Below are 18,719 nucleotides of genomic sequence, written 5' to 3' on the forward strand. Positions count from 1 at the left end.
GCGATTTGTTCACATTTAAAAGAGGAAATACCCACAAGAGAAATGATTAGAGATGGCGGACTGAAGGTGATGAAGCTCAAGGTTATATAAAGTCGAAAAGATTCTGGCATTGATGTAGTAAAAACCATGATGGGTGTGTTCTTCATTAAATGTGACTCGGTGTGTGTGATGACTGAGATTATTTCCTGACTTCAGCGGAGCACTGCTGAGTCTGTCCAAAGCACTCAGGTATTCTCAAGAATCCCAGAGCTCACTTCCTCCTCTGTCGAGCTTTTCACGCTACAAATTATCTGACAGGGAGCTGAGATCGTTTCGTAATTTATCTCGAGGCTCCAGAGTGCAACTGGCTCTCGTTTTTTTTTAAGTCTCCCAAGTAAATTCACTGGCAACGGCGAGAATAACTCTTCTCCCTCTTCACCGTGTTCCCCAAAAGTACGTCAATAAAAGAGCTTGAAAAAAAATTCTCTTTATTTGTAATCCATTTGACAGTTTGTTGATATAAACATATTGAGAAATCTCTTCTTTCAGAAGACATTTTTGCAATCAACATGAGATGTAAATAGTCTGGAATTTAGTAGCAAATGGTGCCAACAATCTAAAAAGGATCACAAACACATGACTACAAAACAATTTCTCCTCTTACAGTAAGAATGCCACCTTATTATTCAATCCAGACGTTTGCAGCTGAGTAATATCTTCCTGTTTTAGTATCAACCCTTTATTCATAGAGAATTCTGCACTGATTCTTCCAGTTGTTTCAAATCTTACAAATCATTTGTGCTTGGCTCCTTCTAATCCCCTCATTCCGATTCGGCTCTAATCAGTGCGAAGTGTTCTGTTACTTTGTCCAAACTGTGAACAGCACTGAAGTCTCACCGTGCAGCAAAAGGTTCAGGACGAGTCGGAAACCAGATTTAATGCGCGGCGCCCACCGACCGACCATATCAAGCCTCTCGGAGCGTTTGTCAGCATGTAATCAAGTTGATGGGGTGCAGCGGCATTACAGGAAGCACAGGGGGATAAACAAGCGTGTTTGATTTATAAATACCGTTCGCCGGTTTTGACATCGGTGTTCATAAATTGTGTAAAAACAAAGTGGGGAGAATTGTAGCTGAGTTAATAGGAAATAGCTGCCTGTGGTTATTGGTTTCAATGAGGAATTTCAACATGTGTCCAGAAATGGAGCTAAAGCGCTAATTTAAGGTACAACTGTGTTTGGGTTTTAATTTTTGGTGCATACAGGCTTCACTTTTTCCTCCCTCATCCCGTCTGCTTCTAATTCCGGGCGTCTCCATCCATCTATCTGTCCGTCCACGCCCTAATTTGTCATCAAACACTGAGAACTTGTTTACGAGCGCTCTGCCTTTTCACTCTTCCCGTTCATCTTTCATTTCTCGCCTCCTCCGTCCTTCCATCATCCATCCATCCGTTACTTGTCCTCGAGGCCCAGTCGATGATGGCTGTTCTGTCTCTCTCAAACACATTTTCCCCCTCATCTGTTTTTCCCTCTCAATCCATCCAACCCCAGCGTCCCCCGCCGCCCTTCTTCATCCTTCATTTTTTCTCAAAGCCCAGCAGTATCAGCGTCTGTTTCAGAGCCGTCTCCTCCACAAACTTGGCGTCCACGTTCTCCTGCTCCTCGAACGGGTTCAGAGCTGTTCAGAGACAAACTTGTTATAACGCAGCCGCACACATTTCCTCCCTCGCTCCCTCATGATGCTGCGTTTTGACCAAGCGAGCACGTAAACACACACATTCTGTCTTAATCCTCCAAAGGCCTCAGTATCTAAAACCAGGATGCGCACACACACACACACTTTCTTTACCTTGTTCCTCTATATCAGAGAGTATTTTTGCCAGGTAGGTAAGAGGCAGAAACTCAGGTCTGAAGCCGGGCTTGTCTCTGCCAGTGAATGCAAATCCCTGAGGAGGAAGTGAAAAAACAAAAACACAGTTGTGGATTCTGCGAGGTTTTTTTCGAGGATTCGCACAGCCGAGACAAATCTGCAGCAAATCCAGAACCTAGTCACATTAACTCTTCTTACAGATTAAGTTGGCAGTGGTTTAACTTCAAGATTTGGATCAGTCGGGCACAAAATGTCACAGCCTCTCTGAGAGTCACGGACATTTACTGCAGGTTGTGGGTTTAAGTCTGTCACTGGCTTTCATTTTTCATTCCACTATCTTCATGTTGCCGTTTTAAAAATCGTCTTCTCTGTTTACTGAGAGGACACCACTGCTGCAACCTGGGCTTAACTCCACCCAATACAACTGTGATTGGTTTAAAGGAATACAAACAAGCCACTGTGGTTTTCCCCATATAGCCGTATGATAGTGAGGAGTAATTAGACCATTCTATGCTGCAGAATGGTCCAATTACACAAATTTACCGTATTTAATAATGCCTGATAGTCCATAACCCAAACATACTCTACTGACAAGGATGTAAAACATTTTTGCTAAATTGTAAAGCTAATACAACAAATACTTACAAAACCAATGGCATTTCCTTGAGCTTTATCTGCACTGGAGAACAATAACCAATATTTTGATTTGGATAGAAATGAAAATCTTTGTGTTGCAATTAAGAGTAGCATAAAGTCCAACATAAAACTTTGATGGAATGCCTTTGTTAACTTGTGTTTTACATATACTTATTTTTTCAATATTTATGATTCAGTGTCAATTTGTTGTTATTTGTGACATGCAACCAATCAGACAGTGATGTGGGCGGGACATGGCTTAAGACTACAGAGTGACAACAAAGGAAGAGCCAAAGTAGCACCACCCAAATTATTTTTTAAATTACATTATTTTATGCAAAAAAGTAAAAAAAACAAACAAACAAAAAAAGATACTCCACAAATTTCACTCCCCAAGCACCCTTTAAACATCCTCATACTTCCATCTCCATGCATCACTGTTGGGACTATGCATTCACTGATATACTCCTGACAAGGTCCATACCAAACATCTGAGCCGAGCAAACTTACCTTGGTCTCATGTGACCAGTGAACTACTTCCGGTGTTCATTAGGCCTATTTTAGCGCATTAATAAAAGTGTGAGTTTTCACTGAAAACATGAAATTGCCTGGGTGACGCGAAAACATATACTAAAATTTACCGCATAGTCATTTTGAGCATGTTTGCTAACCGACAGTAGCATTTAGCTCAAAACACCACTGAGACTGAACACAGCCTCACATAGCTGCTAGCATGGCTGTTGACTCCTCCTTTCCTTACTTGAAATATTCATATCAAGTAACTGTGTGATGACTAAATGTTTCAATGCTAAATCTTTAATTTCATACTTATTTTCTTCGGTACGATTTCTTCCCCCATTTCGTCAGTTTGTTGTCTCTAAGTGTTTTGACGTGTGACGCATTCAACCGCGTTACCTTGTTTTTGTTGTGTTTCTCTAGCAGAGTCCTGACATAATCTCTGGAGATTGAAGCCGAGCTGACAGGATGATCCCACATATGGTAGATCCTTTGCTCCATATCCTACAAAGACACACAAAACAGAGTTTACATTTCAGGCATGTAGCTCATGCTGTCAATATATATATAAAAAACAAAGTCCCTGGAGCATGTGAACATCTGTCCCTTTCTATTTTGCCAACTGGAACGCAACACCATTATTGAGGAGTGGACTGCTAATGAGGAGTTCCAGAGAAATCTTATTTTACTGATTTGTGAAATGCACAACACAGTGAGAATATTTTAAGAAAACAAATACTCTACAGGTGCGATTGACAAAAAGAAAAAAGGTAGCTTTACCCGACGTTGATGAAAAGCTGCTGAATCACTTAAAGGATTGTGTTTTTCTCAGTGGTGAAGAAGAAACATGTTGAGACAAACACAAGCAGCCTTATGTAAGGATTCTACCCAAGTACGGATTAACACATATTTTTTCACTGCATCATCATCATCAGGGGCTGAAACCGTTTGCCTGATATTTTCTCCAGATGTCATCATCACAGTTTGGTGTTTATGAACATGCAGCAGCTGAATATTAACTGGGGGAATTTGTAAAAAAAAAAAAAAAAAAAAAGGAGTGTTTGGCCTGAGCCTCCAAACTCATCAGCTGTGATATTTATAGACAAAATAACCAAATGGGATGCAGCACCGGCAACTGACAAACGGAAAGTGCCTCTCCAGTCATTGATTGAACTCCAAAAAACTCATCTGTATGTATCAGAATCATATATTTGAAAGTTGTACCATGAAAATAATCCTCTTCTGCCTTGAAATGGCTCAGATGCAGCTCTACACATTACTTCCTTTAGAATATGGAGAACTACTAAATCCTGTCTTCACTCACCACTTTCTGTTTACTGCAGCTGTAGCACACCAGCTCACCTGCTCAAACACAGTAAAGCTACTCTATACTACATAATGGCAAGTTCTGATGTTGGAATATTCATCCATACATGTATATACATGAAGGAGAATATGAGCTAGGCTAGCTGATAGGATTGGTTCGTTAGGTTTGTGATGTATGAAACCCAAGAAGTCTGAATCTGTGTTTTTCTGTTGTCAGTGCAGTGCAGCTTCAAGGTGAAAATGCTAACTCATGGGTCTCATTTTGTCTTGCAGTATATAAGAAACACCACTTGGACACGTCAACAAGGTAAAAAACTACATTTTCACTAGAGGGGGTCCTTTAATGTTGTGACTAAGTTTGGGACTTTAATTTAGATTAAGTAATTACAGAAAAAATAGCGCATAAAAATCAGTTTCCTAATTTCTGGCACACTGGTAACACTGATGAACACTCCAGCCCAGTAGGTGGCGGTAATGAACCTAAAGTCTGTTTGAAAGCCGCGAAGAAGAAGCACAGGACACACTGTCAGCGCACAAGAAAGTTTGGTGAACAGTGATGGAAGACGAGACCGCATTGAGCTTGTTAGGCGGAAAGTTTTCTTTTAAAAATCTAACAGCTTGGATAAAAGCGTGGGTTGAGTTTTCTTATCACCGCGGCACTTCAGGCCGACGGTATCATCTCCATGCAAAACATGTTGTTGTTAGCACCTGAGCTAACGTTAGCTACGACTGTCCTGCTACCGGCTAACGGTGTAGCCATCCCATAATAGACCACTTTTCAAGACACTGAAAGTGCTTGAGTTTCCAAAAAGTCTTAAAATGTTGAATAAAATCGCTATAATTGCACTTTGAGTTTGCAGTAATCTGTGAATGTAGCAGACAGATGAAAAATGCAGATTAATGTAAATGAAATATAAACATTTTTGTTGTTCAAGTTCACGTAAATGTCTATTCATTGACTCAGCTGTCGGCCGAAAATTTATTTGAATTGAAAAATTTTGCTTATTGTGTCGAATATTGTTATTTAACAAAAAAAGATTACTCATGATTAATTACAATGCCTGTAATTAATTAGATTAATTTTTAAAATCATTTTCCACCACTAATTTGATTACATTTATGTTTAAGTTGAGATTTACAAGAAATATTTTAACTGTTACTGTGTAAAGAGAATACTGCTGTTAAAAAGCACCTTATTTGTTTAGAGACAGAGTCGATTCTCCTTGGCATGCAAAACAGCGTAGCACAAATTTCTTTAAAGATCTTCTGACACACTTCAAAGACCATTTTTTTCACCTGTTTTTTAGCTGGAGGGGTTGTGCTGCTCTAAATTTCTCTTTAAAATACCCCACAGGAGTCAAGTCAGGCAACTTACTTGGCCAGGTCATAGTTTTCACTTTTCTGTTTCTATAGAAACTGTTGTGCTGTTATTAACAACATGCTTTGGATCAATATCATGCTAGAATATTCCTTCTCCAGACATCTTGTCAGCCAGTATTTATGGCGCTAATTGTAAATATCATCTCCCCAACACATTTTGCACTCTAGTCCCCTTATCATCACACTCCCTACTCTGGTGCTTCAGTGCTGGGATTATGTATTCACTATCACAAGTTAATGACAAACATGTTATATATAGGTATATAATGTGAGTTAAGGTGAGGTTGCTGGCTTTAATGCTGGTACAAATCTCCTACAGTGACCAAACAACTCCTGCTTCCGAACTCTGTGGGAGCGGGTGAGTGCGTTGTACCTGCTAAATCTCTGCTGCCTGCCAAACTCACCCAACAAAAGTCTGACAGGCAGGAAACAGAACAGAGACACTAAACACTCGACATTCCTCTGATCACAGTGCGGACGGAACACACACACACACACACACACACACCCACACACACACACACACACACACACACACACACACACACACACACACACACGCACACACACACACACACGCACACACACATAGAGCTACAAAAGAAATATACTGCACCCACAAGGGAACACGTGGAAGTTACACAAGGGGAAGGACATAAACACACACAGACTCGGGAGACGACTATCGGCGCAAACCCCTTCCCCAGCACACACAAAGATATACACACCAGCTGGTTACACAAGTGCTTTGTGATTGGCTTGAGGGGGGCTTGAGGGAGATGAGACCTAAAATAACTTCAAACTCTTAATTGGACCAGAATGGGAAGTTTGGGGAGAGAGAGCCATTCGTGAAAACGCTTCGCCCCTCGCTAACGGAATGGATTAGAATCGCCTCACACATTGTTTCACTCCTTATAGAAATTGACCTCTGAGTCTGTACACTTCAAATATTCTCTCTTAGAAGCCCGATGTGCCTTTTTTTGAGTTCGAAACCATTCAAGAGTTCGCCTCACCTGGCATTAGAACTTAATGCTTGGACACACATAGAAAAGTACCTGAGGGAGTCTCTTAAGTACGCTGAACTTCAGTCTCTCGTTGGCGTCGCTGTTGTCCAAATCTGAGCACAAAGAGAAAGGAAAAGTGGGGAGACGTGGTGATAATAGAGACAAATCTCACATGGGAGGACGACTAATGCCACTTCACACATCTTCTCTCTGCACTTGTATCTGTATTAACGGCTCAAAATATTAGAAACCATGGGATTCAGAGTTTGCTCATTCTGTTTTCTGAACAGGTAACATCCCACATTACTTATTGGTAAGGGGCAGTGCGTAAAATGCAAATTTTACAATTTTTTCCACTGTTTACCTCCCAAATGCTTCTGAAAATAACATTTATCGGGACTGATTAATGTGAATAAAAAATGAAAGCAATATTTCACTTTGACAGAAAACAGATGAGGCTTCACAACTGATTACAGAAGTAAAAATGAGTCTTAGTACAAATTTTGGTTCGACCCATGGCCGTCATTACTTATTTAGTTTCCCCAGATGTATCTCAATTCCATCCTATGCTTTTTTCTATGCTTTAGGTGTAGCTCTAAAGATGGTAATGTCACCCCATCTGACCGGTCAATCCACCACTCTGGTCCAGACTTAAACATCCCTACAACCGCTGGATGTGTCACCACTTTTGACAGTTGTCACCTTGTTAATTGCCTCTTTGTTTAAAGGAAAAACAAGGTTTAATTAGGCCAAATGTTGCGTGTTATTGTGTAATGTTCAAAAGCTACAAAAAACTGAAAATATGGGGAAACAAGGGGATAATAGGGGTTTAATCAATGACCTGAGAGGGCCTTTAAATGTGTCACTTACCCACGCTGCATCCCATTTTGGGAATTTAAATACCAGAACTAATGAAAGCTCAGGCCGAGTGCTCCTTTCACAAATTTAATATTCAGCGGCTGCAACTTCATAATCAACAAATTGTGATGATGAAACCTGGAGAAAATATCAGGCAGAGAGGCAGGGACTTCAATGATACAGAGCAACATCTAAGACATTTTAAGGCAAGAGGGGATTATTTTCATGGGAGAAACTTGTCAATAAATAACTTGGATGGATTTTTAATGGTTTAATCAATGACTGTCGATCTTTTTTTTTTTTAACAATTTGCAAACAAATACCTGCAAATTAATGCCTTTCTCATCCGTGTCAGCTATAAGTTGTGGGGTAATTAGCGAAAGGTAGCATGCTAACACGCTAAACTAAGATAGTGAACATGTTAAATGTCATATTTGCTTAATATTAACATATTAGCATTTTCAGTAAATAACTCTGATGGATTCAATCAATGACTGAATAATTTTTTCAACAACTTGCACACAAATACCTCTAAATTAATTTCATTTTCATCCGCATCAGCTATAGGTTTTAGGGTAATTAGCGAAAGGTAGCATGCTACCACGCTAAACTAAGGTAGTGAACATGTTAAACGTCATATTTGCTTAATATTAGTATGTTAGCATTGTTATTCTGATGCTGATTTTAGCACTTTGCATAGATTTTGTAGCACTTGTTGGAAAAATGTGTAAACTTCGATGCCCCTTGTACTGTTTTGAAGCCAGCCTAACATGGTAAACGGGTTAGCATGAAATGGTTATGAGCAGCTAATACAGCTTGTAGTGCGTCGTTCTTTTGCATTTGCACCATAAAAACCTCCACAGTGAACAACAACAACTACTGTTTCATGTTAATTTGATGTAAATAAACCGCTTGTTGCTTTCTTTAAGCTAGTATGTGTATCAGAGATGTACACCTGGGCTAACTAAGACTGGCTAAGGTGAGAAAAACTTCCAAGAGAACATGTTTGCACGCTTGTAATGAGGCACAAAGTCCTCACCTGCCCAGCCAATTACCCCGACTAAAAGGAAAGTGGAATTTTAAATAGATGTATAGATATTTGATTAATCCCTGGGGAGAAGTGACGCATGAACCGTCTCACTTCAAAGTCGCGAAACATCCCCTTTTCTCTCACTTTGAAGTTGGAGACCATTTGGACCCGGCTGCTGCTTTAAATAATCGTTTCATCTTCAAGGATCTTTGTTTGTTCTGTTCATGACAAAGAAGCATGTAAACTACAACAAAATCAAGAGTAGCGAGGAAGGCCAGATATTTTGGAGCCGTTGATCTCTGTGCCAAGTCACAGAGTTTGGCCTTAGAACAATGCAAAGTAAATGGTATGAAATCAACAGCAAGATGAACAAAACACAAACATTAGCTCTTTTTTTGCCCCTGAATCCCTGTTTCCTGCACCTCTGACCTTTGTGCATAAACAGTGGGAAAATAACCATAAAAAGAAGTATTTAATATGTCAGACTGGTAAAGCATCATGTGTAGTAACACACAGTGAGGTCAGATAAGTGCAGCATCCTGCCAGCAACTCTATAGTTAGACCTGCTTTTACTAGTTCAGTGGTCAGGAGTTAATTACCCCCTCAGCAGCAACCATTAGTGCTGTTGCACCATCTCATTTCTCTGCATGTACAGGTCGCTGCAATCATTAAATGCATAAATAAGACATCATACAGGAGTATAAACCAAATCACAGACTGCTAAATACCACTTAGAATACAGTTTAAGGTTTTTTTCACAGTAGGATGCTTTATGCACTGCATGGATTTGTATTATTATCTACATCGCAGTTTTGTTCCCAGCAAAAAACAACAGTCACAATAATTCTGAGTAAAATAATTAGTCATTTAACATGTCCTGAATGCAGATAAGCAACAGCAAATGGAATGAATGAAAATGAACCAATTACAATTATGAGTCAATTAGATTCGTAGCTGCCACTGTTGTTGCCACGTCCCTAGTTTCTCGAGGTGTTTTGTTTTCCCTGTGTCTCCTGTGTGTCCCCCTTTTTAACCTCGTTTCCTGGTAATTTAGTGGATTTCTTACTTTGTGTGACTCTGTTGGTCAGTATGAACTTTGTCAAGAAAAACTATGATGAAAAATATTCAATGATGACCTACTTTTCACAACGAAAATGAAATTAAGTCACGTTGCAGCCCCGTCAAAGTTTCCTCTTGTTCCATAGATTTATCAGTTTAACCTGCTGCCAATTACGAAGCTCTTTATATTCAGTTACATGTCAATCAGGGATGTTATCTGGAGATTCTTGTAAAACTCATCTACACATTACAAAGGGAAGTGACAAGAAAGCAGCTGAGAAAAACTACAAACGTGAAGGCAGCTGCCGTCATTTAAAAAAAACGAAGCCAGCTGCTACACAGGTGATGCAGATGTGATATTAACATGACTTTCAGCTGGATATCTTAGCTGTCACTATGTTAACATTATCCAACCATTAAACCTAGACAGTGAACAGGACTTCAGTAAACAAGCGAGTGACTCATCTACTGAATGAGCTGCTGTTATTCAGTGGAAACAGCATGTTGTTTCTGTGATGCTAATGCTAAAAGAGCTGAATGAACAGAGAGGGAGCAGTTCAGAGTTTGGGAATGATAACATGATGTGGATTTAGTGACGAGAGTTTGTTGTATCAGAGCAGAACGACATGGACACTGAGCCTTTTCCACTAGCTTCACCATAGAGGTGAATAACAAACAGAACTATTTTACAAAAAGAAGGTTAAAGTTGAGGCCTCAGATGAGCAAAAATGAGACTAAAGTTTCACTGATGAAACTGTGACAAAAAAGGAAAATTAAATCAAAATCAGGTGCCAAAAGTAGCCCTGATGTTGGTTTTTCTAACTCATTTCAGGTTGTCTCTCCTTTGTGACTGCCTGCTCCACCTGCTCTTCACCTGTTTATCGGTTCCTCACCTGTGCTCGGTCAGTATTTTTGTTTTGTTTGTATTCTCAGCCTTTTCCCTGCATGTTTCATACCTGTTTATTTATTTCTTTGCATCTGAACTACCTTCAAAAAAAGCTCACTGTTGTTTTTGTGCATCTTGTGTCCACAAAAACTGCCTTCATTTGGGTTGTAACACACGCTACAGTGATTAGCTTCATCCTACTTAGCTTTATTAGCTTTCAAGGCCGCTAGCTGGTTAATTAGGCACAACTCCGTGAAGAGTTAAAACTCCCACTGCATGCTAACTCTGAGCAAGTTTGGAATATGCGCAGTGGCTTCCTAGAAATGTGACTAAATGATGCTCAATCAAACCACATCCCCGATTTGTGAGTGTGTTGCTGCTGTCCCACAAAGTAAAGTTATGGTTCACAGCTGGGTTTAGTCAGAGTAACTAGTGGGTGGTGGCGGAACAGATTCAGAAAGGAAAACAAAAAAAATCATAGAAACAAGATGCTTTCAGTTCATGAAGCAGTAGAGTGAAGTGAAAATTCACAGTCGTTATCACTTCCTGTTAGGATAAAACTATTAATTCACAGAATTAGCAGGATTTGGGAAGAAGTGTCATTATAAAATTAAAAATGAACAGTAACTCCAATAAAAGTTAAAATGAAAATCGCAAGACACAATTCTAGTTTTAACCAATTATTTATAGTACGAACTCTGGGGCTCCATATACGAGCTGCTTACGTGTGTTAATCTGTTCATCACAGTTGCTGCCTGTGGCTTTTGTTGGTTTCTGACTCAGAGACGAGTCCACAACTATACTTAAGAATCCAACTTCTTGTTAACAATAAATCTCCTCAAATACACATCAACACTACAGACCACTAGACTTCACACTAACAAGCTGATGGCTTTCACAGAAACAGTAACAGGGTCACGGCTTGAGCAGAACAGGAGAGATTAGTGTCTTTCTGCTTCACTCTAGTAAAGTCTCCTCACTTCTTTATCTTATAGCATCTGATGCTGAGCGGCTCAGAAAGGCTGAATGTCTCCGTCAACCAGACAGAATGCACTTTGCAACCATGTCTGTCCAGATTCCAGACTTGTAAGTTAAACTCTTCAGAGTCAAATTTCTCATATGTGTTCACATGTTTATGACGGCAATTTCCCCATAAGCTTTGACTGTATGACCACCGCTCAGAGGAAGGTACAACGCTTGGAGAAATTCAGGGTTGGTGGAAACTTATGGAGGATTTGAAACCAGTAAACAAGGACTGGGCGGGTTACTGTGTTTTTAAGTCACTGTGCTTCAGTGCAACTGCTCAAATATACTGCAGTTTCATACAGCTAAATTAAAGAAACTTTTTTTTCATTTTGTTGTTAAACAATAGAATGAATATGAAATAGTGACTGAAATGGAGCCCATGATGACTCCGTGTTAACCAGTAGTCACTTCAGAGCCATTTCCAAGCTGATGCTCTACACCAATCTTCTTCTTCTTAGGTGTCTTGCGTAATCGCGTTGACGACTATGCCTTTCCACTTTCCTCTGTCATACGTTGTCCAATCTTTGATGTTGTCAATATATGTCATTCTCTGGAGTCCTTTTGCTTTCTGTCCTTCTATTTTGCCTGTTTACTGCAAGATTCTCTGCGATTTTGAGGATCTCTCTTGTTTAGTAGCAGTAATACTATGACGATCGGCTCACCTGCTATGCATGAGAAACCCTATCGAGCGAGTTGTTACGTCTTATTGAGACTGTAACCCCATACATGCTGTTGTGACTAGATTTTGGTTGAACTAGCCTGGTTGTTCTGCACATCGTACAGCAGTGGTTTGCCATTGCTTTCTGCTGTCTGTTTACCCACAGAAGGAGCTATTTAACCCTCCTGTTGTCCTCATTTACGGGCACCAAAAAATATTGTTTCCTTGTCTGAAAAAAATCCAAAAATTCAGAAAAAAAATTCCCCAAATTTCTGAAAATTTGCAAAAACTTCAGGAAGAAAATTCCAACAATTCCCTAAAAATTTCCCTTAAAAGTTTTATTAAAAAAAAAAAAAAAAAATCCCCCAAATTTAGCAAGAAAATTCTTGTAAATATTTTCAAAAAAATGAGAACAAATCTTCCAAAAAAAATCCTAAAAATATCTAAAGTGATTACATATATATCAGTAAAACTTCTAATATTTTCTTTAAGAACATTTACAAAAAAAACCTACCAAAATCCAGCAAAATTCGCTGGACTTTGGTAGATTTTTTGTGAATGTTTTTAAGGAACATTTTTAACATTTCTTTTTTCCACCAAAAATGTTCAGATTTCCTTAAAATGTGGACATCAGAAGTTTCACTGTGTATTTTATTTTATTTTTTTCCACATTTTCAAACTTTAAAACGGGTCAGTTTTGACCCGCAGAACGACAAGAGGATTAAGCCATAGGTGGCACCCTTTCAGGTCCTACCACTCCGGGTCAGAGTGGACCTGAGAACAATGACAATTAAGGGGTTGTTCCACCTTCCCCAAAGCCCACAGGTGAGCCTTGTCACCAGAGTTGCAGTTTAACGTCATGCCCACACAATACAATACTGAAAAGGGGCACAATATGGGATCTGTGATGTAAAGTAACTGGTAGTTTAGCTCACTACACTTGTCAAGTAGGTTGCTGAAGGGAGCCATGAATGTACCAAATTTATTCCATTCAATCCTTTCAATTTATCTTGAGACATTTTACTGAAAAGTACAGCCTCATGGGGATGCAATAGCAAATGTCAGCGGATCAGCAAAGTCAAGGGAATTCATCCTCTGGTGACCATGATTGTGTATAGAAAATTTCATAGAAATCCATCCCATTCCTTTTGAGATATTTCAGTCTGGACCAAAGTGGTGAACCAACCAAACTTTAAAAATGAAGAATCAAAGTAACACTGTCTCTGAAATGTGTTGCATGTGCACAATTAGCTTCTTTCAGCTTGTATGCGTGATGCTGTACCTGTCATGAGACGAGACACAAAGGTTTCGGTGAGCTGCAGGAAACCGTGATCGATGTACTGCAGAAAGGTGTGATGAGGGAGGCAACGCATGGCAAACACAGCAAACAGGGTGTGATATCCTGGAGAGAGAGGGAGGAAAAAAGATGAAAAGAAGAGCCATTAGCTTTTGATGTGCCTGAAAACAAGACAGGAAAAGAAGTTTTTAAAAAAAAAAGAAGAAAATGTTCTCAGATTTAAGTCGGTATGTTTCCCACATACTGTGTTACTACCATGTTAGCACACAAACTGCCAATTAGCAATAAAATTTCGTATGTAGTCTGGATGTAGGTCAAAAGGCCATGTTGATAGCCAGAAAAATAACATAAAAAATATAAATCCACCTACACAAGCCTGCTCCTGACTGCACAACTTCTGAAGAATTTTTCATTCCTTTATATTTACCAAAGGGAAACAGACTCAGTGTGCCTGCTGTGTTACACTTTTGCCCTCACGTTTCCACGCATTTACACCTGCAGAATCAGTGTTTAAGATGTGCTGCTTTGCTACAGGCCATTTCTCATTACCGCTCTCATTCCTGGAAAATTTTTAACCCACAAACTTTCACTCAAAAATGGCGAAAGTCAAGGAAATGTGGGTTTGTGTCGGAGAACGCTGTAAAATTAATTCAAATTATTCTAAATGTATTCTGCCTTACCACATGTCTGCACATCGCTAATGCAAACGCACATTGCTATTCCGGCTAAGACGGAGACAGACTGGATTACAACGACTGAAAGTTGAAGTGTGTGCGGTACCGGGTGGGAGGGGCAGGCAGAGACCCTGGGTGGATTCCAGGATCCGAAACATGAAGTGAAACACTGACCACTCAGACGGACTGCCCTGCTGAGTCCTGCAACACACACGAAATATTCGAAGAGAAAAGTTATGCAACGTGAGCACATGCGTGAAGATGAACACACACGTTCTGTCAGCACTTCGGCTCTGTCAGTTGGAAAACTTGAGAGGAAACGAAGGCAACTCACAAGCTCAAAGCACGAGGGCCGAGTTTGTACTTCAGCCAGACTGACTCCAGCATGTGTCTGATGAGCTCCAGCTAAACACACAAACGCACACTTTGTTAGCGCTTTGAGCGGGAGATGCTCGACCAGATTTAAATGAAACACTTTCCTCGAAACGGAAATTTCCCCGGAATTGAAATGTTGCATGCGTTTCATCTGACACACCAGAAAACATGCAATTTAGACACATTTCCCATTGATGAGGATGTTCTCTGCAGCATCAGTCACCTCCCTTGCCTCTTTTTTTTTTTTTTATTTTCCTACTTCCCATTTTCATTTCGACAGAACGAGATCAGGATGTAAATGCATGTTTCACACCCTCGCCCACGTCGTTTCACCACACATTTGTACGCAACTCGGGATCATTCGAATGCACTCGACCCGTCAGGAACGTGCCAGCCGCCGCCAAATCACCCACATTCTTCTTCTTTCCACTGATGACCACGCTGTCCTCTCCTGTGCAATAACAGGAAGTCGATGTGCCTCGTCCACATCCTGCACAGCGGTGGGAAACCCTCCGCCAGCCCCTCCGAATGCCAGCAGCAACATCCTCCGCTGACCTCAGGGTGGGAATTTCAATTAGTTTCACTTATGTAACAGACGAGCCCAAAAGTAAAAGAGGTGTTCCAGACAAACACTATAATAGGATCCTCTGGGCTTTTGTTGTTGTTGTTTTTTTTTTTTAAAGCTATCTGAAGTTTTATACAAAGTAAAAGTTCTTTTAAAAGATTCTTATTTGCATACCGTCTAAACTAAATGGAGGAACGTATTCCCCTAAAATCCTGCATCTCTTATTACCACGGTCAGTAATGCCATTAGTAACACTGTTAAAGGTGGTGCCAAAAACCAAACAAACAAACAACAAAAAACAGTAACAACAATAAGAGCAACAATAATAACAATAGCAATAACAATATTAACAACAACAGAAACAACAATAGCAACAAGAGCAATAGCAAAAATAATACCAATAACACAAATTAAAAAAACAACAGCAGCAACAATAGCAATACCAACAGCAATAAGAATAATAACAAAAACAGCAACAATAACAACAACGACAACAATAACAGCAAATAACAAGAGCAACAAAACGGCAGCAACAATAACAACAAGAGCAATAGCAAAAATAATACCAATAACAGCAATATCAAAAATGACACAAACAGAACAATAACAACAAAAACAACAAGAACAGCAACAATAACAATACTAACAGCAATGACAACAATAACAACAAAAGCAATAACAATATAAATAGCCACAAAGACAAAAGCGGCAACAGCGACAACAATAACAACAACAATGACGATAAAAACAACAATAACAGCACCAATAACAGCAAAATATCAACAGTAACGAGAACAACAATAATAATAGCAACAAGAGCAATAAAAAACAAGAGCAAAAACAGTACCAATAACATTAATAATAAAAACAACAAAAACAGCAACAATAACAATACTAACAGCAATAAGAACAATAATAATTAGATCAATAACAACAAAAACAGCAACAACAGCAACAACAATAACAACAATGAGAATGAAAACGACAATAGCAGCACCAATAACACTAACAACACTAAAAATATCAACAGTGACGAGGGCAACAATGATGACAGCAACAATAACAGCAACAACAATAATAACAATAACAATAACGGGTACAACAATAACAATAATAATAATAACTGCACCAATAATAACAAAAATAACCGCAACAAAAGTAAAATAACAGCTTGCAGTTATATATCCCCTTTCAATGGACACAAGGCCACTTTAAGTGTAGGGACAGCACAAGAACAGAAAATGATTGTGTCACTGCTTGCTGGACAGACAGCATTAGTTTAGGACTAACGGCCTTGATGAACAGGTGAGGAAGCATTTTTTTGAAGTCATTATAGAAGCAGCATTGTGGATTTCTGTCTGGAGAGAGTTTGAAGGCTTTGTGGCCACCAGACTGCAGACAGGTGTCGAGGATGGAGGAGGTCTGATGGGAATTGAAGGTCAAAGGCATAAAAGGCACAATGTAGAGGTGAAGAGGAGGATTTTGGACAAGATGTGGAACTAGTAAATGTGGATGAGGGACATATTGCTCGAACAAGACTCCACTGTAGGAAATGGTGATTTGGAGAGTGATGATTGAAGTCTGGAGATGTTTTTCAGAGGGAAGAGAGCAGATTTGGAGATATTTTTCTATTATATATTATAGCAAAGTGCTGCTTTTTCCTCCATAGTGTTAGGTTGTTTCCTCCTTAGACTGAATTCCTTATTTATTTCATTTAGGTTGTTTCTTTAGTAATATTTTTCCTTTATTATCTGATATATTACATTTGCAATTATTCTTAATATCTGTACTTCTTTTGTTGTTCTTCTTTCCTTTGGAAGTAATTTTTTTCCCATTTTTATTTTGTATTCTGTCGGCTCCGTAAACATCACACAAAAAGGGCAATACTCCAAAAGTGCTGTTCTTCAGCATTTGAAACTGATTGTTTCATGTGTTTAAACAGTTTTTTTCTCCAAGATTACATATTCATTGTTTGGAGAAAAAAAACCTAACAACTTCTCAAGCAAAATGAATAATGGAAAGCTGAATTTCTTTTTTTTTCCTCCAACTTACATCCCTTTGGTGCTGTAATCAAGTAAAAAGCAGAAATGTGTAGTGTTTTTGTGCTGAAAAACAGTCAAACAAAAGGCAAAAAAAACCAAGTGATTTAAAGCCACAGATTCAGAAATCCCAACGTGGCTTTTCGTTAGAATAAAATCTAAGAATCAGCAGTTCGCCTTAATGAGCCTCGGTTCAACAAAAGACTGGATTTCCTCTGTGTTTACAAAAAGTTTAGCAACCTTGGGTATGAAACAACTTTTATGCTGCATAAATAAGAATATTGCAGGCGATTTTTAATTCATTGTGTTAGTTTTTGTTAATTCATATTCAGCTTTGAGTTAGTTGTTCTTTGCCTTGACTTTGGCTGGGATATAAAAAGGAATGTATCTCAGTTGTCTTTAGCAACAGGGACAGGAAATAAATAACTATGACAATAATGTACTGCGGAGCTGCAATCTATCATAGCAGAAGTTTCCTGGCTCTTAAAAGCTATAATCTATTTCACCCCCAACTTCTCCCCCGTGTCAACGCAACCATTAGTCTCAATAAGCACCAACAAGAGGGGGAGATGTTCTTTATTTGTAGAATGGACGTCAGCGCTCTTTGAAAGAGTACCACCCTGAGTTTTTAAAGCATGAGTCAGCTCGAGGTGGAAGCACATCACCCAGGCAGCCGCTCGACTCTTCTTTAAGTAAAACGTCCCTTCAGGCTGCTTCTCGCGGGTCTTTGTGTGAGTATGTTTTAAATAAGTCTGTCTCCCCGGATGAGAAACTTTTTCACTTTCGCTCAGCCGAATAAAATGGTTTCATCCGGAGTCTGAAGGCGCAGGTTGAAACTCATGAGTCTGTCGTACCAAGCTGAGCCACCGACCGATCCGACAGCGAGCAGGGGAGCATTTCTCTGGTCTCTCTTTTTTTTTTTTTTATTCTGTCATTTGCAATTCCATAAAGTCCCAAAACGTGGTGCATCCTGCTTTCTATTCAATTCCACCCTTACCCTTGGCCTGATTTAATACTGTTGTGTTGATATATGCTGTATGTTTGCTTTCAGTGGCTCCTAACTGTGGAGGGATTTTACCTCCCAGGAATACTAAAAAACTGACTTTACAGAACCGAGAACCTCTACAGGGCGCTTAAGCAGAGACTCGGTTCATCTTTGCACTCGGTTATGCAGATCCCACCTGAACCAGTGGTAAAGAGCATGTCGAGAACTTATAATGAGATTTTTTTGTTTGTATTTTTCTTCAGTGACAGTCACAGTGAAATTTGAAATGCAATACATCTCTCTAATGGAAAGCGAGAGGAAAAAGATTGATACTGTCTGTTAGCTTAGCTTAGCATGAACTGGAAACAGGAGGGAAATAACAAGTCTGGCTCTTTCCAGAGGTAATAAAATCTGCCAACCAGCACAGCTAATGCAGAATAATTAACACATTACGGCTAATGACTTTGATCCATCCAAGAAAATGACACTTTAAAAACCACAATTTACACACACAGTGTTTCTGTATTACTGAGAATGTCAAAATAATCCTATAATGCA

At 39.4% G+C, this 18,719-nt stretch overlaps 1 protein-coding gene across 1 annotated transcript in view; it reads right to left on the minus strand.

Annotated features, from left to right (window-relative positions):
- Positions 1–450: 450 nt before the first annotated feature.
- Positions 451–18,719, minus strand: part of gsap (gamma-secretase activating protein) — a 51,163-nt gene continuing 32,894 nt past the window's right edge. The window contains exons 26-32 of the mRNA XM_023285796.3: positions 14,532–14,602; positions 14,304–14,398; positions 13,509–13,628; positions 6,761–6,822; positions 3,399–3,503; positions 1,827–1,923; positions 451–1,655 (exon numbers count right to left, since the gene is read on the minus strand). Coding sequence (XP_023141564.2) covers positions 1,555–1,655; positions 1,827–1,923; positions 3,399–3,503; positions 6,761–6,822; positions 13,509–13,628; positions 14,304–14,398; positions 14,532–14,602 — 651 coding nt within the window. The 3' untranslated portion in view covers positions 451–1,554. The remainder of the gene's footprint in view (positions 1,656–1,826; positions 1,924–3,398; positions 3,504–6,760; positions 6,823–13,508; positions 13,629–14,303; positions 14,399–14,531; positions 14,603–18,719) is intronic.

The sequence above is a fragment of the Amphiprion ocellaris genome, chromosome 21, assembly GCF_022539595.1.
Source record: "Amphiprion ocellaris isolate individual 3 ecotype Okinawa chromosome 21, ASM2253959v1, whole genome shotgun sequence".
Taxonomy (NCBI): Eukaryota; Metazoa; Chordata; class Actinopteri; family Pomacentridae; genus Amphiprion; species Amphiprion ocellaris.